This window comes from Ovis aries, chromosome 13, assembly GCF_016772045.2.
Source record: "Ovis aries strain OAR_USU_Benz2616 breed Rambouillet chromosome 13, ARS-UI_Ramb_v3.0, whole genome shotgun sequence".
Lineage (NCBI taxonomy): Eukaryota > Metazoa > Chordata > Mammalia > Artiodactyla > Bovidae > Ovis > Ovis aries.
In genome coordinates this window covers 58,604,797-58,628,370 of record NC_056066.1, presented here as the reverse complement: position 1 = coordinate 58,628,370, position 23,574 = coordinate 58,604,797, and the positions used below count along the sequence as shown (strand labels likewise).

The 23,574-nt window shown below is 50.5% G+C and overlaps 1 protein-coding gene across 1 annotated transcript in view; it reads right to left on the bottom strand.

Annotated features, from left to right (window-relative positions):
• Positions 1-1,886: 1,886 nt before the first annotated feature.
• BMP7 (bone morphogenetic protein 7) overlaps positions 1,887-23,574 on the bottom strand; it is a gene marked incomplete at its 3' end in the record, with an annotated part of 82,710 nt that continues 61,022 nt past the window's right edge. Inside the window, 4 exon segments of the mRNA NM_001308564.1 lie at positions 1,887-2,507; positions 4,224-4,334; positions 6,166-6,242; positions 11,268-11,465. Of these exon segments, the coding sequence (NP_001295493.1) occupies positions 2,358-2,507; positions 4,224-4,334; positions 6,166-6,242; positions 11,268-11,465 (536 nt within the window).

Below are 23,574 nucleotides of genomic sequence, written 5' to 3'. Positions count from 1 at the left end.
GCCCCCAAACTGCTGAAATAATTTGCACTAGACAATGCTGGGCTCTGGGGCCTGCGCCGCTTTAAAGTTTTGGGTGTACACTCCCCCTACCCCCATTACTATTTCTTTTTCTTTCTTGTGCCTCTGTTTTATTGGGATGACTAAATCTTTCAACTATGTTAGCAGTAAACACAGCTAATTTACCCCCTGCCTCTTTGAAACAGCTGCTGACAGCTGCACTGTAATTCAATCAAGGATCTTTGTAGTCAAGCCTACCAAATTCGCATTTGTTGTTTGGTTCCATCTCTCCTGCCCGGAGCCCCATACAGCTGTACCGAATACTGATGAGCGTCCCTTTCTCCCCCAGGCCTGGATGATAAACAGTGTGTTAATGGTGGAGGCTAAGGCAAAGAGTTCTCAGCAGACCCAGAGAAGTCCAATATCCAGGCATTGAGAGAAAAAACAACACAGACATACACAGGCCCAAAACCAGAACCAAATGTCTTCTTTTATTGCAAAGTCAAAACCCTTTTTATTTAGTCTATATACAGCATTTTCTCTGAGGACTGCTCTATGCAACGGCTGAAGGTACATCGGTCTGACCATTTAATAAATAGTCTTAAATAAGAAAATAAACAGGTTGGAGGAAAGCAAGCTTGTTGTCCTGAACAAGGGATTGGAGAGCGTCTAAAATGAGCTTCAGATGGACATAAATAATTTCTTTGTTTTGTAACAGCTATTTACAGGTTTCAGTGTACAAATGATGCTAGGGGTGTACGTGGTGTGAAAGCTTGCAGCAAGAGGGAATCACGCCAAATCCCCAGATCTGTCAATAGACAAAACAAAATGTAACAAAAACAGCGACTCTGACTCTTCCCCATTGACCAGGCAGAGTGAAGGCTGCAGCCCAAGCTACTGAAGAAGAAAAAATAAAAGAAAATTAAAACAGGGCCCCGTGTTTCCAGGAACTAACTTAATCAACATGGAGAGACAGTTCTTCACTAGACCAGATCCAAGGGGCTGCAGGCGTCACCTGGATAACCCTGTTCTTTGTTCACAGACAGCCTGGTGGTCTCCAGGGCCCATGGTGCAGCTGGAGGCTGGGGACCTTCTGGCTAAGGTGAGGGAGGCATGTGCCAAGGGCCATGTCAGAAATGGTACCTTCCAGTCAGAACACTCTCAAGACAGCTTCCTCAGCCTTCCATTTGAGATGCATATCTGCACATCCTGCTCCCAGCAGACCTCCCACTGTGTCACCTTTCCCTTGCTTCCAGGGGCTGATTCTTTTGCAAGGTCCTCCCGTAGGGGTCTGCGAATGAAAGCTGGTGACTACAGAGGCCCTCATCAGAGCCCAGACTCTAGGATGCTGCTATCAATGGCCAATAGAGGCGTCTGCTTGGGTGATGGATGACTCTCCTGCCCACCCACCCTTGTTAAGAGCTAGTGTGCTTATTAAAATAGGGCTATGGTGGCCCTAACTCAGGATTGAGCTGCAAGTTCTGTCCTGACTGCTTTTCTCTCACTGCCACCTCTCACTGACTTCCTACTGGGGGGAGAGTTGGAAAACCAATTCCAAGTGTCTGCCAATGCTTCACACACTTATCTTAATTTCTGCCACCAGGCACCTGGCTAAACGATGGAACCTACTTATCCTTCAAGGTCAACACACTCCCAACTCCAAGGAGAAATTTTCCCTCTCCTTCGCTGGACAATTCTTGGCTTTGGGGTGAGTCTACATAAATAGTGGGCCTGGGCAAGCCTCAGAATGAAACTGGAATGGCACAGAAAGGGGGCCTCCACTCCCTCTGCCAGCTACAGCTTCTGTTTATGAAATCAGAGTAAACCAAGAAATGGGGATAAATTGTTTAGGAAAATATATCTGTACCATCCTAACCATTTTCATTCATTCGTTTTATTGTGACATTTATTACAGGGACTTGTGTGTTCGTCTTCCTCTCGCACAAATAAGAGCGTGCCCACCCCTGGCCACACCCCCTTTCTCCCGCTGCTGGTGGCTGGGCTGAAGAGTGTCGTAATTACCCCTGGGAACGAGTCAGTGCACGGCTGAGACTTCACAGCCAGTGATCGGGGCCCAGCAATTTTTCTTGATATATATATATTTTTTCCTGTTAGGTTTTGCCTGCAGCAGCTTGTAGGATCTTGTCCGTAGGATGCTGATGAAAATCGGATCAAAAGCCATCTGCCTCTCAAATTCCTTAACACTCCTACAGCATTATAGTTGGGGAGAGGGAATGGGAAGGTCTCACAAAATGCAGGTGGTCTGCTGGCTCCTCGCCGAGGAGGTGGGAGGTGCTGGACGGTGAGAGACCCAGGATCCAGAAAACCGTGACTCAGAAGCGTGTGACTTCCAGGAAGAGCTAGTGGCAGCCACAAGCCCGGACAACCATGTTTCTGTATTTCTTCAGGATGACGTTGGAGCTGTCATCGAAGTAGAGCACGGAGATGGCATTGAGCTGAGTCGGAGCACAGCAAGGCTTGGGCACTGTTTCTGGGTTGATGAAGTGTACCTGGAATACACCCCAAAACGGTGGTGGTGGTGAGACCTGAAGAGTCACTCCTCCCTGGCCTCCATATTTCTGTAAGGAACAGGTACTGCTTGGACAGAATCCCTACTGGTGACAGTCACTGGGCACTCCCAGTTCAAAGCACTTGATGGCTAACTAACTCAGTTCCGGGGTTATCCTGGTCTTACAGATGAGAGAACCAGAGCACACAGGGTCACACAGCATACAGTTAGGAAGATACTGGGGGCCGGGTCATTCTCCCTCATGAGGCTGTCCTCTTTGACATTCCAGGATGTTTGACAGCATCCCTGGGCTCCACTTCTAGAAGTCAAAGGCACTCCACCCCCACCCCTCAACTGTGACAACTAAAAATGTCTCCGTATGCCCATGCCAAGTTGCTTCAGTCGCCTCTGACTCTTTGCGACCCTTGGACTGTAGCCCACCAGGCTCTTCTGTCCATGGGATTCTCCAGGCATGAATACTGGAGTGGGTTGCCGTGCCCTCCTCCAGGGGATCTTCCTGACCCAAGGATCGAACCCATGTCTCCTGCAGCTCTTGCATTGCAGGTGGATTCTTTACCGCTGAGCCACCGAGGAAGCCAGACATTGTCAAATATTCCCTGGGAGGCAAAACTGCCCCAAGTTGAGAACCCCTGGGCCAGACAAGGGTCGGTCTGCAGGTCAAACCCTGCTCTGCCACATGTTTTTATAAATAAAGTTTTGTTGGCACACAGCTACACCCATTCATCACACAGCATTTGTGGCTGCTTCTGCATTATAACAGCAGAGGTGAATAGCTGCAACAGAAAACTTACGACTCTTACAGTTAAAAATATTTACTATTTGGCTGTTTTCAGAAAAAGATTGCTGGCCTCTGGACCAGGCCTTTCCTGTCCAAGAAAAACAAATGCAAATCACAAGTGTAATTTAAAATGTTTTAGTAGCTACACTCTACAAAATGAAAAAGAAACAGGTGAAATAAATTTAAATAATATAATTTAACCCTGCATTTCAAAGCTATTATCACTTCAATATACACTTAACGTAAGTCATGAATGAGATATTTTACATTTTTTTATACTAAGGCTTCAAAACTCAGTGTGTATTTTATAGTTGCAAAACATCTCAATTGAGATTGGCCACATTCAAGTATTCAAGAGCCACATATAAAAGTGGGTACCATATTGGATGGTCCGAGTCTAGGCTATATTAGATGATTCTGCCTCAATAAACACCCTTAAATGGCTGAGCCATGAAATCAAGGCTAGGAGGCAAAGATGTGAACTCTGGGAGGGGACTAACTCTCAAGCCTGCCTCACCTGTAGGAAGCCCAGACCTTGTGGAGTAGGGGATGGGGGAAGCCTATAAAGGTGGATGCTGACTACCAGGAACAAGCCAGACTGAGGCAAGGCCAGGACAACTGCCCTTAGGCACAGTGATGTTTATTCATGATACTTTTAGGAGCCCATGAAACTGTTCTAGCTGCTTTTAAAACTAGGAGAAATAAATGCACTTCAGGGTTGAAGGTCATACACAATGATCATACTTATATGCTGTTTATGGAGGAAGGGCCCAGGAAAGCAACAGGGCCTAGGGCTCCAGAAATTCATGACATGTTAGAGACCTGCTGTGGCCCCAGCTTAGAGGGGCATAAGGCCGGATATGGCGGCCCTGCTGCAGCAGTGGGCCACACCCCGGACGGCGCGCAGGCCACACTCACCAGCGTCTGCACAATGGCGTGGTTGGTGGCGTTCATGTAGGAATTCAGAGGGAAGGCGCACTCCCCCTCACAGTAGTAGGCGGCATAGCCTTCGGGTGCGATGATCCAGTCCTGCCGGGAGAGATCAGAGAGCGTGAGGGGCGTGGTCAGAACACCCTGAGAGTGGCAACTGCAGGGTCCCGCCCTCCAGGCCGAAAGCCTCCTCCTGTGGGCCAGATTACGAAGCTCCCAGAGGTCAAAGGCATAGCCCACCTCCTTCTGGGCAGCTGGGGCTCCTGCAGAGGCAGAAGAAACAGGAGGCAGCCTTTCTCGGTCCAGTGCGTGAGTGCTCAGCCGCTTCAGACTCTGAGACACTGTGGACTGTAGCCCGCCAGGCTCCTCTGTCTATGGGACTCTCCAGACAAGAATACTGGAGTGGGTTTCCATGCCCTCCTCCAGGGCACCTTCCCAACCTGGGGATCGAACCTGCGTCTCCTGTATCTCCTGCACTGCAGGCAGATTCTTTACCTACCCATTGAGCCAGCTGTGAAGCCCTTGTCCCAACAGACAGTAAAAATGAGGGAAAAACTAGGGGGCTGGGCTGAGCCCAGAATGGACACTGGCTCTTCACTGGAAGGCGGCACAGACAGGGGTGACCGGGGGTATCAGTCTTACCCCTGCTATGTGGTAGCACATGGACGGTCTGTTAACAAAGCCTTCAGACCTCGCTTCACCCAGCACAGTGCCCAATACACTGAGCGACTCAACAAAGGATGCTTTGTGGTCAGGTCAGGACAGAAATGGCGCTCTAGCACTAACTACACCCCTCAGGGGCTCAAGTGCACCTGGGGGCTCCATTCCACACTAGAATGTGAGCAACCCCTTAGACTGTGGATGTTATCCTAAAAGTGAGGACAGAATCCCAGGAGAGCTCCAAGCTGTCTGTGTGCACAAGAGCCCTGAGGGCATATCTGGGAACTCTGTCCTCTGGGAACAATCTGGACCCTCCCACGGAAATACAAGCTCTGTGAGGGAAGAACAACAAAACCAGTGGCCCTGGTAATCTCATGACAACACCCTCTCCAGGGATATTTGGGCTTCATGAAGGCAGGCACCTTGCTATGCCCAAGGCTGCAACTCCAATGCCTAGAAAAGGACCCAGGAGGTCATAGAAACTCATCAACAGTTGAGATACTCTTTTTCTAGGATTCATCCCTTGCCCTTTGCCCTGCTTCAGCTAAATGGTTCCATAGGGGGTCAGCCATGGTCCTAGGACATGATCCCAGCCCTATAATACCTGATTGGTTCAGGAACAAGCACCTAGCCTAAGCTGGGCCAATCAGCCCCTTCCCTGGGAATCTGAAGCACAGATGGGGGAAGGAGGGACAGACAGACACCACAGAGGGTGGGGGCCCACCCTCCAGGTGGCTGGATTCCAGCACATGGACTTGGACATATCTGAGGGAAGCAGCCAGTGCAGGATGCCAATGGGGTTCACGTGGAGAATGAGGTTCACAGTCCACAGTGTTTGGGCTTTCGTTTCTAGCCTGAGTCTCTAGCAGAAACCAGGTTTCTGCTCCTGGGTTTCATGAGGCATCCCTGCAACCTCTAGTTAGGACATGAGGCTTCCCAGGTGGCTCAATGGTAAAGAATCTACCTGTCAATGCAGGAGATGCAGGTTCAATCCCTGGTCAGGAAGATCCCCTGGAGGAGGAAATGGCAACCCACTCCAGTTTTCTTGCGTGGGAAATCCCATGGACAGAGGAGCCTGATGGGCTACATTCCACGGGGTTTCAAAAGAGCTGGACATGACTTAACAACTAAACAGCTGGAATCTCAAGAGATGAGAACCACGGCTCACTGCACATAGGGGACCCAGTCCCACCACCATGGTGGGGAGCACAGGGGAGCCCATACCAGAGGCTTCCAACACCGGGGCAGACCCAGCCACCCTCCCCCTTACCTGCCAGCCCAGGTCCCGGAAGCTGACGTATAGCTCGTGCTTCTTACATGCCTGCCTCTGGTCGCTGCTGCTGTTTTCTGCAGTGATGGGGAGCAGAGGTGCAGTACCATGGGGAGGAAGAGGAAACACACGCATTAATGCTTCCTCAGTCTAAGGCAGTGGCGCGACCGCAAGCAAACTTTGGGAGCTGGACACAAAGGTCATTCAAGCATCTGTAGCCTCAAAACTCATTTCTACTCCCTGAAAATGGCCTCCGTAGGGGAGGTACCAAAGCCCCCATCTCTCACACAGTCTTAATTGACAGCTATCCCTGGATCCTCCTGTGCACACTGTTTTCTCTGGTTTGGTTGCTGATGTCTGCCTGGATTCCATGTGGGAATCCATGTCCATCTGCATCCCGTCATGCCTGAATGGGGGCGTCATGCCTGAATGGGGGCGGGGTGGGGGGTGTGCTGCTTCCGCTCAGCCTCACGCCTCGAGAGGCTCAGCCCCATGGAGGGAGGCAGGAGAAGGCACAGACAGGGCCTGGGACAAAGGCCCCACCACCGAAAAGACACGAGAGGGCAAAAAGTCAAGTCCCATTGACCTTTCAGAATAACACAACACTGAGGTTTCTCTGCGGAACGAAAATTATGCACCGGGGTTTTCCAGAAGTATGTAGAGTTGGTAGGAATTTGGGGTTTGGAATTGAGCAGCTGTAAGCATGCAGGGATGTCTGTTTCTCCGTCTCTTGCCTTGTGTCTATCTCTTTCTCTGTCTCCCTTTCTCTCTGACACAAACACACACTCTGCTGCTGCAGCACAATCTTCCCTGAACCCAGAAGCAAGAGGGCTTCTTTTTTTTTTTTTTCTTAACCACAATCTCTCTCTCTTCCATCTAAAATTTCCCACAGGCTTTCTATTGGCTTTTTTTGAATATTCCTAATTTTACACACATCTTTATATCTAGAGTTGAGAGAAGACATTTTAAAAAAAATGTACAAACCAGTGAGGAAATGACGATTATGCCAGAATGGCCTATAAGGTTCTAGGAGGGAGGGATCCTGGACTCTAGGAAACACTCAGAACCAGTGAGATGATCCCAGTGAGGGGGGCAGGCAGCGCTGGCCTTCGGGTGTCTCAGGCCCTCATTACCTTGGTGCCCAGTACACCATTCATTCGTTTGTTTGTTTGTTCATTCACACAAATTGTTACAGAGCATCTGTGGGTTTGCAGATACTGGTTTGGGCACTGGAGCAACAAGTGTGAATGAAGCATCGAGGGGCTTATCTTCCAGCAAGGGAGGCAGATGATAACCAAATGAGTAAACACCAATTACGTTCCATCTAGATGAGCATCGAGGAGGAACTAAGGGAGGAGAGGAGGACAGGAAGAATGTGCTGGGGCTCTGTGCTGTGGGTGCTAACCCAGAGCCTTCAGAGGAAGTGGTGCTTGTGTAAGGACCAAAGGAAGTCAGATGATGGGCCAGGTAGGAGATTCCAGGATGAGGACAGGGTGGGATGGCGAGGAGGGTTAGAAGTCTGCAAGAACCAGGACAGGAGTGGTGGTGGGCAGAAGGACGGGAATGAGGCGGCGATGCTGGGGTCGGCGGTTGGCAGCGAGGAGGGGAACGGTCTGCACTGAGCTCCACCGCTGGGGGTGAGGGAGGTTAGGGAGGATGGAGCAGGAATGGGGGTCCTGGGCCCCTCTTCCTCACCTCAGGACCTAACCTGAGGGCTGAAAGAGAGCGAGAACACCAGCTATGAGGGTAGCAGGGCTGCTCGAGGGCCTGGTGGTCATTCATATGCAAAGGTCAAGGCCAAGGGGCCCCTCAGAGGGGAACCGAGCAACCTCCTGGACCATTCACACTGTGCCATCTGGAAGGCACAGACACTGAGCGAAAATCCAGGAAGGCCTCCATCGCTGGGACCACGCCTGTAACCCCAGGCAGCAACTCCACAAGCCTTCTTCCCCTCCTTCCCTGTAGACAGGCGGAAGGGAGAGGGGAGAGACAGGAGTGACCTCAGCTGTGATGCTGTATGAAGGAGCCTCAACAAGACAAAGGTCTGAGCACTTTAGCCTGGGCTAGCGGTGTGGCAAAGAAGCTGTGTGTTGAGAACTAACATTGCTAGCTGTTTGGTGCCCTGAGTAAAGAAGAATCTGAAGGTACGTGCAGGCTCACTGAGAAGAAAGTGCCTTAATTGATTAGGAATGTCTAATCAATTATGAGTAGGGGCCTCAGTGCCAGTTTCCCCAACCCTGAAAACAAGGCAGTGATATTTGGCTTAATGTTGAAGCCCAAGGCCCCACAGGCCAAGGCCCAGAGCAGCTCCTGAAGCTAGTTGTGGGCATGTCAGTATGGGCTGGGCCCTGGCTCTGCCTTCAGGGACCCCAGACACCTGGCTCCTTCAGGCTCCCCTGGAACGCGGCTGCTCTGGGAGGAAGTGGTCAGAACTATTTCACTCTGACCTCTTCTTAACAGAAAGACAAGGAAAAGGAAGAAGAGATGCTCAAGAAGTGGACTCCCAGCTGGCCTGCCCTCCTGCCCTGCCCCACCCACCCCCAGCCAAAGCAGGCAGGCAAGCAGGAGCTGCTTCATCCACCTCCGCAGCCCCGCCTGAGCAGCTGCCTGGACTCAGCTCCCACCCCCACAGGGCATCTGGCGAAGATGGCTAATGACCAGGGAGTTGGGTCCAAGTGGGGGTGGGAGAAGGAAGTGGAAGGGAAGTGAGGATCCCAGCTTCTCACCCCAAACCACACAGTCTGAAGGGCAGTTGAAGGCCTTTGGGGGGCAAGGCCGGTTGGCAGAACATGTCCAGTCCCTCCAGCACACACAGGACTCCCACGAGAGAGGGGCTTCTGCTGGTGTGCCCCTGCGGCAGGATTCTTAGCCCATCACGGGAGGTGTGTGTGTGCTCAGACGCTCAGTTGCGTCCGACTCTTTGTGATCCCATGGACGCAAGCCCACTATGCTCCTCTGTCCATGGGAATTTTCTAGGCAAGAATACTGGAAGGGGTTGTCATTTCCTCCTCCAGGGGATCTTCCTGACCCAGGGATCGAACCCATGTCTCCTGCATTGGCAGGCAGATTCCTTACCACTGCACCATCTGGGAAAGCCATGATGGGAGGAGGTAAAGCACGTTCAATGGGCATGTGCAGGCAAACACACCCTACGAGATTCTGGTTTTTTAAGACTGTGGTGGGGCCCAGGCTTTGGTATTTTTTTTATTTTTTTTTTATTTTTTATTTTTTTAGTTTTTATTTTTAAATTTTAAAATCTTTAATTCTTACATGCATTCCCAAACATGAACCCCCCTCCCACCTCCCTCCCCATAACATCTTTCTGGGTCATCCCCATGCACCAGCCCCTGGTATTTTTTTTAAATTAAACCTCCAGGCAGGATTTAAGTGAACTTCAAACAGGACCAGGAAGTAGAAATCTAGAGCAAGAAAGCACATCCTAGTCAAGGTCGATGAGCTGTCATGTGAGGTAGTGAGGGCCCCGTCCTGGGGGTTATGTAAGAGGAGACGATGGCAGTTTGGTAAGGATGTGGTAGGGGAAGCTGGGTGTGCAATTCTAAGACTCCCCTTTCATTACCTTGGTTAGACCACTACACCTGACAGGCCTCTGAAACATGGGAGATTTTGCAAGGCTGACATTTGCCAGCACTTCCTGCCTGCCTGACATGGAAAAGCCTCTAGCAAGTCTCCCTACGCTGACCCCTCTCCAAGCGCCCCACCCTGCTCCCCACCATTCTCAGAGCAGCCAGAATGAGCTGCTTATCAACCCCACCCCACATCGCAGCTTGAAACCCTGCAAAGGCCTCCAAATTTGCTTTGGATGAAATTCAAACTCACGATGTGGCTCCCAAGAGGACACTTGACTCTGCTCACTCCCCAGCCGCACCCTCCCTGTCCCAGCCACGTGGCCTGCCCTCCACTGCCCGCCAAAGCTGCCATGAAAACTCCCTCCACTGTGCGTCCCACTGTCTGGAGTGCTGGTCTCCAGCCCACCCAACTTCACCTTGGCGGCACCAGTTTGCCCCTGAAGAAGTCTCTGAACCATCCCCTAAAGGGTCCCTCATCACTATCTCCTGGCTCCCAGGGCTGTGATCAGTGTGCCTGTGAATGACAGCCCCCTTCTGCCCACCTTGCATGAACTGTGGGCCATAGCTGGGCTTTCGCTGTTGAACCCCAACCCCCAAGAACCTGGCATAGAGCATGCTTAAAATACAAATGAAGAGATTTTGTTGCTTTTTAACTGGGGGGATCAGATTCTACTTGAGCAGCCTATAAAAGAGTGGATGCACCTGCCAGAAAAGAATTCTTACAAAATCTCTGCGCACAAACTCTGGAACCACACAGACTCACTGGAGTCCATCTGGCAGGGCGCCCTGCTCTTAGAAAACATCACCAATCACAGTAACTGTATTTTTTATTTTCCCTGAAAAGGAAAATGAACAGCAATTTCAAAATTCTGGAAATGACCTTCTAGGTAAGGCAGAAGAAGCTATTGGCAATATATGTGGATCTGAGGGTGGGGGCTGCTCTGCCACACCCCCTCACCCTTCTAAACACCCCACGCTCCCTTCCACACTTCCTCCCACCAACCCCAGGCCTTTTCCAGCTCATGATGAACCCAGAGCTGGGAAGACTCTACAAGAAAATCTTACCATCCATGTTCAGCAAGTGTTAAAGTTTGCCACGAGTTTCAAATGCATTTCACTTGAAGAAATAAAATTAAAGATATAGCAACTCCCCCTCACTTTTTCTCCCTCCCTTCCTCAGGATGATGGGGTGAAGTCTTTCCTCTGTGTATGTTTTCATAGTTTTCCTTCATTTATTTGTAGCTCTTGTTTTTTTTGTTTAGAAATTTTGCATGATTTGGCATTCTGTGATACTCATGTTCTGCTACTTGCATTTCAAAATGAATTTATGACACAATGAAGATGGTGAGCTCTGGGCAGGAAGGGATTCTGTGGGTGGTGCTTCCTGCTGTATGGGTTCCAGAACCATCTGTGGAGCACATGCATGGATGTTGAGCCACCCCTGGCTGGAGTCCTGCAGGGGGCTCCCTGTGGGCTCCTCGGGGTCAATGGAGCAAACCCCCCACCCCGGTGTACCTGCGACGTTGGCCACCCGCAGGGCTTCCTGGTTCTTGGGCGTCTTGGAGCGATTCTGGCTGCGCTGCTTGCCCCCCGTGGAGCGGGTGCTGCGGAGGTGGACTTCAGTGGCCTTGAAGAAGGCCACCATGAAGGGCTGCTTGTTCTGGGGCCCCTGCCGCCCGATCAGGCCCGCCAACTTGGGGTTGATGCTCTGTCCTATATGGGAAGCAGTCAAATGCCCAGAACAGGTGGTTAGTGGGAAGGGCTGAACAGATGTCACGTTAGCGAACCTCACAATGTCCATCTGTGTACTCGCCACACCTCCATCACAAGCATGGCCTCAGCGCTGCCTCTACACTGGGTTGTCCCAGGAACTTGGAACACAGTGGGAGTCACAGAGAGAACTCCCTGGCCTCTGGGCGTGCACACTGGTGGGGAAGGCAGGCAGGAATCATGCAGGGCAGGGAGCCCGTGGTGATGTGTGTGCGGAGACAAACGGAGCCGGGAGGGGTGTGACACAGTGTGACTCAGCGGCTTGCGACTGAAACCCCCACCTGACGCCCAAAGGAAGGGGGGTGGTGGGCAGGCAGTGGAACCTCTGAGTCCTGGTCTGACTCCCCATCCCTCTTCACCTGGGCCCAGCCACATCTGGAATCAACTTCACCAGCAGGAGAGACAGCCTTGGAGGCAGGACAGGCTCTGGCCCTCAGCCCACCCTCCTGGGTTCACATCCGGCCTCTGCCATTTGACACACAAATGCTCCCAGCAGACCTCTGCACACCGGAAGTGCTCATTAGATTAGATGCTAGTTCAGGACAGTGGTCCAGGAGATCAGACACGTGACCTGAGGGCTGAACCCAGGGGCCCTGGCTCCATCTGAGAGGTCTGGGGAATGCAGCAGAGGCTGTGCACAAGCACTGCTCGGTGGCAAAGGATCTGAAGGAAGCCAGAACAAGAGGAAGAGGGATGCCAAGAGAATTGGCAACCCCGGATACTGGGTGAGAAGGCGGGTGAGGCAGTCATGGTGTTCTGTGCTCTGAGGGTGGGTCCAGTGTGATGGGGGCTAAGAACAGGCTACCAGCTGCAGCAACAATGAAGCCATTGGTCAATACATACTTCACTCATTATTGAGACGTATGAAAGCGTGTTGTTACTCCAGTGTTAACTGATCAGAGACATCTCAGTATTCACTTACATGACAAATTGCCAGCCGCAAGTGTTAATTTCTGCAGAAGTTCCCCCCGGTCAATAACTACTATCATGTCCAGTGGTGATAAGTATTCCAAAGGAAGATAAAGCAAGAAGACAAAACAGCTCAGAGAGGCTGAAAACTTGCCCAAGGACAACAAGTTTGGAAGTGAGGGAGCTGAATTTGAAACCAGGGCAGGCTGCTTAATCATGACAGATATGGTCCCTTCAAGTTTGGTGAAAGGGGCTGGAGGCCAGCGAAGGCACTGGGCCCAGTCACTCTGGAATCAACTTTCCTTGGAGCTCTCCAGACAGGCCAGATGTCCACAAACCCAGACGTCCAAGGACCAGCTCAGCATCAGGGACATTTGCTTTAGCTGTATTACAGCAAATGTTCAAAACAGCTCCCCCACCCACCACTACTTCACCTTAGTCCCTCTTAACGCCAGCTTTCCTGCATTCTTTAGCAGGGTTTCCTCGAGTTCACTCATCTATAATTTGAATGATTCTATAAAAGAAACCATTAAAGTCAAGCCCCTAGGAACTGTGCACCACCCCCCTCCCCCCAGAAGGCTGTTAGGGCAAAATAAAAATGCCTCCCTGAAAATCTGATGCTGTTTCAGATCCACTAAATGCAGTCACTGCACCTCTGAGGGAAGGTGTCTGGCTCACTTTGGCCACTGGCAGTACAGCCAGGTCCAGGGTCCCACAGCCTCAGCTGAGAAATGGAAAGACAGAGGGAAGAGGGTCTCCAGGTGGCTGAAACCTACATCTGCAGGTGACCAGCCCATGAGGAAGCTGCATGCTGGGGCTTCTATTTCCTCATCTGTGAAACAGGGGCAATGCCAATTGTCTCATCCATGCCCTCTCCCCCCCACCCCATTTCTTGCTATTCAACTCAATTTTTATTTAGGCAGCTGTGTCTTAAACTGACTCCAGCCTGGCCATAGTGGGCGGGGCCTGTATTCTAATACTCAGCAACCAACCCTCCAGCCATAGTGATTGGTTCAAGTGACCCAGTTGAGCCAATGAATGGAAGTTTCCAAGTGTAGGGTTCAGAGCAACCTTCTCTTTCCCTGGACAGCATTGAGGGAGGAAGGAGAGCCTAGAAACAGCCACCATCTGGCAACCATAGGTGGACTACATCACCAAATGGGGCTGGGCTGGTGGAAGGAAGGGCAGAGAGAACAAAAGACATGTGATTTCTGGTGATATCACTGAGCCACTGGATCAAACCAGTTCTAAAGTGGGCCAGATTCTTGCCCCAGTCACCCAAATGAATAAACCTCTTTGACTGTTTAGTACAAGTTGCCATCTTAGGGTTTTTCTTATCCCCTTTTCTTAGAGGCTTGGGGACTAGGGAACAGGGCAGCAAGTTATCTTGGGCCTGGCGGAGCACAGGCACTCAGAGGGTGGGTATGGATTATTCCCCTTCTGTCACCAAATATGAGAAAAGATTAAGGCTTAAAAGGTAAAAGCTGTGTCACCACAACAGACATTCAGCTTCAACAAAACACAGGAGTATGGAAAACTACAGCGAAATGTCCCTTCACTCCCACTAAGATGGCTAAAATAAAGGCAGACAAAAAACAAATATTGGTGAGGATGCGGAGAGAGTAGAACCTTCATATGCTGCTGTTGGGGTTATGAAAATGTGGCAGGTATTTTGAAAAACAGTTTGGCAGTTCCTCAAAGAGTTATACACAGAGTTCTCATACAACCCAGCAATTCCACCCCTAAGTATACACCCAAGAGAACTGAAAACATAGGTTCACAAGTATTCACAGCAGCATTATTCATAACAGCCAGAATGTGGAAACAACCCAAATGTCCATTAGCTAATGAATGGATAAATAAAATGTGGTGTATCCATACAAAGGAATATTATTCTCTATAAAAAAAAATGAAGTACAGACCCATGTTACAGCATGGATGAACTTTGGAAACGTTATGCTATGTGAAAGAAACCAGTCACAAAACATCACATATTACATGATTTCATTCATACGAAATGTCCAGAATAGGTAAATCCATAGAAACAGAAAGTAAATTTATGGTTTCCAGGAGCCTGGGGAAGGAAGGGCATGGGGTGAGTGCTAATGGACAGGAAGTCACTTACAGGGAAGACCACTAGACAGTGTGATGACTATACAAGAAGGTAAATGTACTAAAAATGACTAGAGGGTGAATTCCATGTTTTGTGAGTTATAAGTTAGTTTTTTAAAGTACAAAGAAGAAAAAAAAGGACAAGGACTTCCCTGATGGTCCAGTGGTAAAGAACCCACCTGCCAATGCCGGGGAAACTGGTTTGATCCTTGGTCCGGGAATATATCACATCCCTCAGAGCAACTAAGCCCACGTCACAAATACCAAAGCCACCTTGCTCTATAGCCCGTGCTCCGCAACAAGAAAAGTGACTGCAATGAGAAGCTCCAGCACCAAAACGAACAGTAGCCCCCAGTTGCCACAACTAGAGGAAGCCTGCACGCAGCAGGTCAAAAATAAATAATACATAAATTAATTCATTAATTTTAAAAAAACCACAGGGGTAGGAATGATCCATCCACTGAATGCTGGGAGACAGTTTTTGTTAATAAATAGTATAAGGATGCCTATCACAGTGCCTGGCACTCATGGATTTAATGACCATTTACTAAATGAACAAGTGCCTCCCATGCCAACAGCGGATGGAGCACTCACAGGCCATCCAACCCTCTACATGGTCCCGCAGAACAGATATTGCAATGTCACTTTATAAAGAGAAGAAAGGTTACGCTATGAAGGCCTTGCAACAGGTCGGTGGTGGAGCCAGGATTTGAACCCTGTTCTGTTGGAGCCAAAGGTCAAGTTCTCAGCTGTGACATCAGCATGTCCCAGAGCTGCAAATACCCCAGTCTCCCTCCTGGGCTGTCCCATGTGCTAAAAAGAGGTCAAGGTTCCCTAACACAGGGTGGAGACTGACGTGAGCTTAGAGGCCCTCTTCACTCAGGGCCACACCTCAAAGAGCCACCCAGGGGTGGGGGAGGAGACAGCTCTCTCCCAGACTTGTCTTCTCCCTGGTGTTCCTTGAAACATCAACTATGTGACCCTGGTAATTGGGAAGAACGTGGAAAGAAGGACTCCGAACTGGCTCCATCCCCTGGCTTCCTCTTGGGGTTGTTGTTGTTCAGGTGCTAGGTCAATGTCCTTTGTGACCCCATGGTCTGCAGCATGCCAGACTCCCCTGTCCTTCACTATCTTTTGGAGTTTGCTCAGATTCATGTCTATTGAGTCGGTGATGCTGTCTCACCATCTCATCCTCTGTCACTCCCTTCTCTTTTTGCTTTCAATCTTTCCCAGCATCAGGGTCTTTTCCAACGAGTCAGCTCTTCACCTCAGGTAGCCCAAGTATTGGAGCTTCAGTATCTGACCTTCCAATGAATATTCAGGGTTGATTTCCTTTAGGAGTGACTGTTTTGATCTCTTTCCTGTTTAAGCAACTCTCAAGAGTCTTCTCCAGCACTGTGGTTCAAAAGCATCAATTCTTCAGCACTCAGCCTTCTTTATGGTCCAACTCTCACACTGGGACATGATTACTAGAAAAACCGGACATTTGACTATATGGATCTTTGTCGTCAAAGTGATGTCTCTGCTTCTTAATACGCTGTCTGGGTTTGTCATAGCTTTTCTTCCTGTTAGGGTGGGAGGTTATGAAAACACTACTTAGTGCTGTCCTTGTTGTTTCACAAAAAAAAACTGGCTTGGGGGCAACGTACTGTGGACATCTTTCCTTGTCAATGGAATGCATGTTGATCTCATCTCTTGTGGCTGCCCAGGGGTCTTGCATCTGCAAATCCTTTTGCCTTGTCCTCTTCTGTCCCAGATTTGAACAAACAACTTGCTTATTCATTTAGTGGTTCGATCAACAACAATTCATGGAGCCCCCACTGTGTGCCAGGCACTGTGCTGTGCTGATGCTGGGCGTAGCACCAAGCAAGGTGGCAGCCCCCATGAGCTGAGCAGAGAGGGAGATGCGCTCAGGGACGAGGGGGGGCTGGTCAGCGGTGAGTCACATGAGGTCTCCTTGGGGGCTTGGGGTCCTGTTCTAGATGTGACAGCAGCCCCAGTGGATGTGGCAGGGCCAGAGTTCTGTGATAAGAGGCCCACTGGGGCTGGTGTGTGGGGAGCAGATAGAGTGGGGAGAGAGGAAGCCAAGTGGGGGTCCAGAAACAAGCCCCCACCCACCATGCCCTCCCCTGGACCCCCATAGTGCTCAGGGCAGCCTCTCTGGGCCCTGAACACACATTTTCCTCCTACAAATCATCAGCAACTCGGGGCAGGGATGGTCCTCTGCACCCACTGTTCCCACACAGGCTAGAGCTCTCAGATGGGACCCAAAGCTCGTTTCACCAAAACTCTGGCCCACAGGCAGGAGAGATCAGAGGCAGGACTGGTCACCAGCCCTCAGGCTGCATGTCTGTGCAGGCAGCTAGATCCTGACCAGTATGCCACCTACGGTAATGTCATACTTAAGCAGGTCGTACTGAGCCCACCCAGCATTTACATGTTGAAACTTTCACCTTTTTACTGCATTTTACAGTGCATGGAAAAACCCTAGTCCAGTTAAAGGGATTTTCCAAAATTCATACCCCAATGAAGTCTAAGTCTGTAATTCTGTAAATAGTTTGAGCCTTTCCTTCTAGTCTTTTCTCTTCTTACCCATGCACATATTTGATAAAATTGGAATCATACTTTGGGGGAAAAAAAGCACGTTCACCAAGAAGGTGATCGCAAATACAGCCGCCTCTCTATCCGGCACTGGGCATTTGGGCTGATGGTTCTCTGGGGCACTGCCGTGGGCATTGCAGGATGTGTTAGCAGCATACTTGGCTGTTCCCAAAATGCATCCCCGACATGTTTGCAGACCTGGCCACGTGTCCCCTGGGAGCAAAATGTCCCAGGTTGAGAGCCAGCAGTTATGTGTACCCTCCCAAAAGTAATGCACAGACATGCAAAACGGAAGTCACTGTGGTCAAGTTTTTTGATGTGAAGCCCAGAGACAATGTGATGCTTTGTTAATGCAGGACAATTGGATGAGGGGGCATGGCATGGAGTACCAACCAGCCAACTAAACAATCCACTCATCTATTTACAAATATCCCTGGTGCCCACATGTCCCGAGCCCAGCACGGCTCTGTGCCCGGAGGGTGGAGGGGTGTTCCGACAGGAACAAGACAGGTCTAGGCCCTCATGAGGCCGACAGAAGGAAGGGCTGCCAAGTGACAGGCAGAACATGATATGGTGTGATTCCACAAGGGAGCAAAGAAAGTTAAAGCATATACCAACATATGTGGATATGTACATACATAAAGTTTATTTTTGTTTTAATATCCCCACAAAGGGCAGAGAAAGGCTATATTGGGGGAGAGGACGTGTGGATTGGCTGGGAGAGGAATTCCTTCTCATTTTATGATGTTACAATATATGGGCTTCACTTAGCACTTACAAGTATTTGTTTTATTTGTCTCTAAATGTCCAGGGCAAACCACACTGAATAGAGAGCCAAGCCAAACGTATTAGGTAGAGGGATTGAGCTGGGTGACATTCATCTAGGGAAAAGAGACACATCTTATTTTAACATAGGTCTGTATCTTTGGGAAAGATGAAAAGGATTTATATTCTAGACAAGTGTTAGTGCTCGTGCTCATTCACACAGGGGTGTCCAACTCTTTGGACCCCAGAGACTATAGCCTGCCAGGCTCTTCTGCCCATGGGATTTTTCAGGCAAGAATACTGGAGTGGGTTGCCATTTCCTCCTCCAGAGGATCTTCCCGTCCCAGGGATCAAATCTGGGTTTGCTGCATCGACAGGTGAATTCTTTACTACTGAGCCACCTGGGAAGCCCTAAACGAGAGTTACTAGGTTTTAAAAAAAAGAAAAAAAAAAAAAAAACCTGAAGATTTGCCCAAGGATGGGGTTATCAGATTTTGCAAATAAAAGTACAAGATGCTCAGTTAAATTTGAATTTCAGATAAATGAATAATGTTTGCAATACATGGGACATACTTATATTATGCAGTGATTTGCTGTTTGTCTGAAATTCACATTGAACCAGGCCATTCACATTGAACAACCATCTGTGTTTTATCTGCCAAGACATGCTCCTTTAGTCAAGAGAGCCTTTCCTGGCATGTGATGGTGACTGACCCCGCCACAGACTATAACAACCACAGTGCGGAGGCCTCCCACTCACCCAACAGGTAGGTAACAACTCTACCAATTGCTGATTTCTTCATCCTTGGAAGAATTCATGGCTTGCCTGTCTGTGGGGTATTCTGTTTCTACCTTTGACTTTTCTTAAATTTTTGTTTTCAAATTAATGTATAGGTTCCAACATTTTGGCCACCTGATGTGAAGAGCCAACTCCTTGGAAAAGACCCTGATGCTGGGAAAGGTTGAGGCCAGGACGAGAAGGGGGCAAAAGAGGGTGAGATAGTTGGATGGCATCACCGACTCAATGGACATGAGTTTGAGCAAATGCCGGGAGGTGGTAAAGGATAGGGAAGGCTGATGTATTACAGTCCATGGGGTTGCAAAGAGTCGGACGTGACTGAGTGACTGAACAACAAAAATCGACCTTCTTTTGGTAAACAGATCTGTTTTAATGTGTGTATGGGTTCATCTCAGCATCACTTCTGTCAGGATACAGGGCACTGCCCACACTCCAAAGAATCCCCTTATGCTGCGTAATCTCAGTGCATCCAACCAGGGTTAAGCCTGCCCTGTCCAGGGGACAGTGGCAGTTTTTACAACTTGGGGCAAAGAATGCTACTGGCATGGAGTGGGTGGAGGCCAGAGGTGCTGTTAAACATCCGACAGCATATAGGACATCCCCACCCCCCAAAATACACAGAAAATGACAACAGTGCCACGGTGGAGAAACCCTGCTTTCTTGTTGCTCCGTTCCCTGACTCCCAGAATCTAGCGATGCCTGACCTTTTTGCATCCTTACAGGTTTGCACTTTCTAGACATTTCATATACAAGCACGCCTAGTTTTCTGTGTCAGCTTATTTCAACCCACGTGTCTCTGAGATGCTCTCATGGTGCCATGAGTTTCATGGTCCACAGTGTGGATGCACGAAGTCTGGTTATGCATCAGCAGCTGAAGGGCACGTAGGCTGTTTCCAGCAGGGGTGAGCACAAGCGCCATGAGATGTTTACGGACAAGTTTTGTGTGGACCTACATTTTCATTTCTGTGATGTGAAGCAGAGATGCAATCCTTCGCGTGGCCCATTTCCCACATTCTTTGCACACTCTCAGAGTCGATCAGGGCTGGCATCATCCCGCCTGCCATCTGGAGAGGCCAGGGAGGCTACAGAGCGGCTCTGCTTCCCTGGCAGGGCTGAGTCCGCTGCTAACACTAACCAGGGGTGGCCAACTAAAGTCCATGGGCCAAATCCAGACCTCTGCATCTTTTTGCAAATACAGTTTTGTTGGAACAAAGCCTTGCACATCCATGCACACATTTACCATCTGCTTTGCTGCTGCTGCTGCTGCTGCTGCTGCTAGGTTGCTTCAGTCGTGTCCGACTCTGTGCGACCCCATAGACGGCAGCCCACCAGGCTCCCCCGTCCCTGGGATCCTCCAGGCAAGAACACTGGAGTGGGCTTCAGTGCATATATTTACTGCCACTCTAATGACCAAGTTGAAGAACCTCACAGAGAGCGTCTGACCCACAAAACCAAAACATTTATCATCTGGCACTTTACAGAAAGAGTTTACTGATCTCTGGACTAACTGACCCAGATCCATATAATTCTAGACTTGTAAAGAAAACCATAAAATGTCCCTGTGAGATAAGATGCCTTTACTGTCTATTATCTGCCATGGAAAGGGTTCCTGGAAGAGTGGGCTCTACCCACTGCTGGTTCACAGCAGATTATTGAGTATGCGCTTCATGCCAGGCACTGTGTGGAGCCCATTCTGTGTCCGGCTCCTCAGGCAGGACCACTGTGCTACGTGCTGTGCTTAGTCGCTCAGTTGTGTCTGACTCTTTTCAATCCCATGGACTGTAGCCCGCCAGGCTCCTCTGTCCATGGGGATTCTCCAGGCAAGAATACTGGAGTGGGTTGCCATACCAGGGGATCTTCCCAACCCAGGGACTGAACCTGGGTCTCCCACATTGCAGGCTGATTCTCTACTGTCTGAGCCAACAGAGAAGCCCACTGACTACTAGCTACTCCATTTACGGATGCAGAAAGATGACTGGAGGCTACAAACTTGACCACTGAGCCTTCACCAAGTGCAAGTGGCTGGAAAAGCAGAAAGGAGAGATTGCCCAGGCACGGACACAGACCACTTCTGGGGCCTCCAGGAGTTGGAGGGATCCATGGAGGCTCAAAGGGGAGGTCCTTACAAGAGGCGGGCCAGGTGGGGAAGGGTGTGGATGTTGGACTCTGGGAAGTGAGTTGAGGACCAGGGACGAGCCAGCGCATCAGGCCACGGCTGGCAGGTCCCAGTGGCCTGAGCAGAAATGGCACGCCCAGCCCAGAAGAGCCCAGGAGCAGACGAGAAGCACAAGATGGGCTGCCCAGAGAGGAGGGAGCGCAGCTCAACTGCAGAGAGTAGGGGCATTGTGGTTTTCTTGTGGCTTCTTTGTTTTCCAGGCCTACAGCTATCGGGTGCCCCTGAGTCCCAGAGCATAAGAATGCTCCTCCTTCATTGTGCAAAACACATTAATTCCAGCCGCTCCTCTCGATGGACTAAGTGACCAGTGAGAACACAGTTAATGTTTGTGACATCTCTTTGCCCCAGTTTCCCAAGGCCACCCCAGCCGCCAGTGACCACCAGCCCTGGAAGGACCCACCCCAGCCTCCTGGTCATCAAGGCCTCTTCCTTGGTTCTCTCGCTCTGGCTTCTGAACAAACAGGATGTGAAGCAATCACAAGGGCGAAGGCACCTGGGAGCCAGCTGTGCCTCGGGTGAACTGCTCGCCAACCTCAGCTTGACAGGGCTTAGTCTCCTCGGCCTCTGTGGGCGATTGGCTCACTCCCGGGGTTGTCCCCAGCTGCTGCGGCCGGCGCCACACTTGCACAGCATATGCCCTCAATCCTTTAAGTGCCTCGCAATCCCATTTGATCCCATCTGGGCTGATCAAGAATAGGGATATGTACTCTTACAGCCCTGGAGAGAAGCCTGAGGGCCTCTCTGCACATAGAAGTCCAGCATGAGCCTGAATCTGCCTCCTGATGGCAGAGATGGGTGGGTGGGAGCAGAAGGGGCCCTTCTGGTCTTGGAGCTCTGGGGAGGTCAGGAAGCTGGAGGTCCCCTACGAGAGAGTATGAGAGGGGAACTGAGACCCTCAGATTATATTCTTGGGTCAGGGAGCCAGGGCTGATCAGTGCTGCCCTCCCGAGCCGTCAGTGATTTCTTAAGCAGACAAGGGAGAGAAGCAGAATCCTATAAGTAAGGACAAGAGACTGGAACCCTTGTCTTGGGAACAAAGGAGTAGGTGCTTCTGTGTCTGCAAAGATGTAAAAGACTCCAGCCCAAATCAGTATTCACTTCGCCGCTGCTTGGTGATGGGAGGCAGTATCATGAATGCCATGTGCAGGAAGCCCCCTGAGCCGTCCTCAGGATGGGAGAAGCCTTGTCTTGTTCAAGCTGGAGCAGAGTCTGCAACAGTCCCCTGGCCCATCAGAGCTCCACAGAGATGTTTGTTGAGTGAATAAATGTGCTTTCAACGTAGGCCAAAAGGCCCTTGACTGTAGGAAGCTAGTTCTGACCACCAGGTGCTGGGGCTCACAGGGTTCATCATCACTTCCCAGGCTGGCATGCAGGCCCTGGGCTGACTTGTCCATCAGGCCCGGTGGTCAGGCCCACGGTATTTTTAGGGGCCCAGGAAAACACTGTAACGTCTCTTAAAATCAGACACAAAACATGAGGTTTTTAGTGCTGGACACAATGTTTTCATTTTTAATCCAGCTAGGATTATATTCGTTATACCCAGATGGTTATAAACGTAATTTTTAATATTTTTGAATGGAGGGAGGACCCCAGGCCACTTCAGTGACACTGGCTCCTCTAGTTAGTCCTGTGGGAAACCCACTGTCTTCTGGGTCCTTTTCCAAACTCTCTTCTCAGGAAAGGGGATTTGGAGAGAACAGCCAGGCAGAAACCAAGATGCTTTAGGGTCCCGGGCTCTGTCTGCATGGCCAGCTGTGCACCCAGCAGGAGCTTGTTAATGACACACTGCCCCCAGGTATGGCCACTGGTGAGGTCATTCCATGGACAGGGTGCTGGCCCAGGGCTCAGCATTTTACATGAATTCACTCTTTTCTTCCTCCCAGTCATAATCATGCCCGAGGAACAAGGGACATGGTATCAGAAGGTTGGACTGAATTCCTAAGATCACATGAGGCCGCCCCGTGGAGCACCAGGCTCCTGGGTCCTGGAGTCAATGCAGGAGCTGCAGGCCTAACCCCCCTCTGCTCCTGAACGAGACCCCCTGGTCCAGGCAGGCTGTGAGGGTTCAGCTCTCAGTAGCACCTCCTGGACAGCCCCCTTGCCAGCTGGAAAGCCCTCCACTCTAGTGTCAGGGTCCCTTCTGCTCAGGAGGCCTCTTCTTCCCTCTCCCACCACCCCTGGGGGGTGGGAGGGTGCCCAGCTTGTGTGGCTGGGGCAGGGGAGGAGCTTCCTGTCCTTGTCTGTGCAAGGAGGGACAGCAGACACCAGCCCTCCTTCCGGCAGCATGCCATCCTCAGAGATGAGATGAGGCTCCCCACTTGGTTCCTGATGAGCCCCAGGTGCCTGAGGGGTTTATGGGCTTCTCTCGCAGGGGCTTGCTGGCTGGCAGAGGCCCCAGCTGTGCACACTTTCCGACAGGAGGGCTGCAGCTGGAGGAAGAGGAAACAGATACACGCTTCCTGGGTGGTCTCAGGCGGCATTTGGAGACCGGGCTCACCTCACCTCGCACCAAACATCAGGAAAGGAGGTCTGTAACTCCTGTACTTCACAAGGATGAAAGTGAGCTCACTGTAAGATGCTGCATGCCTAGCTCAGCGCCCCATCCCCTCTCCTCCCAGATGGGGCACTGGGAGTTGGGCACGGGTGCCATGCCCTGGAACTCGTCCTCTCCAGGTGCTGTCCAAGGCAGC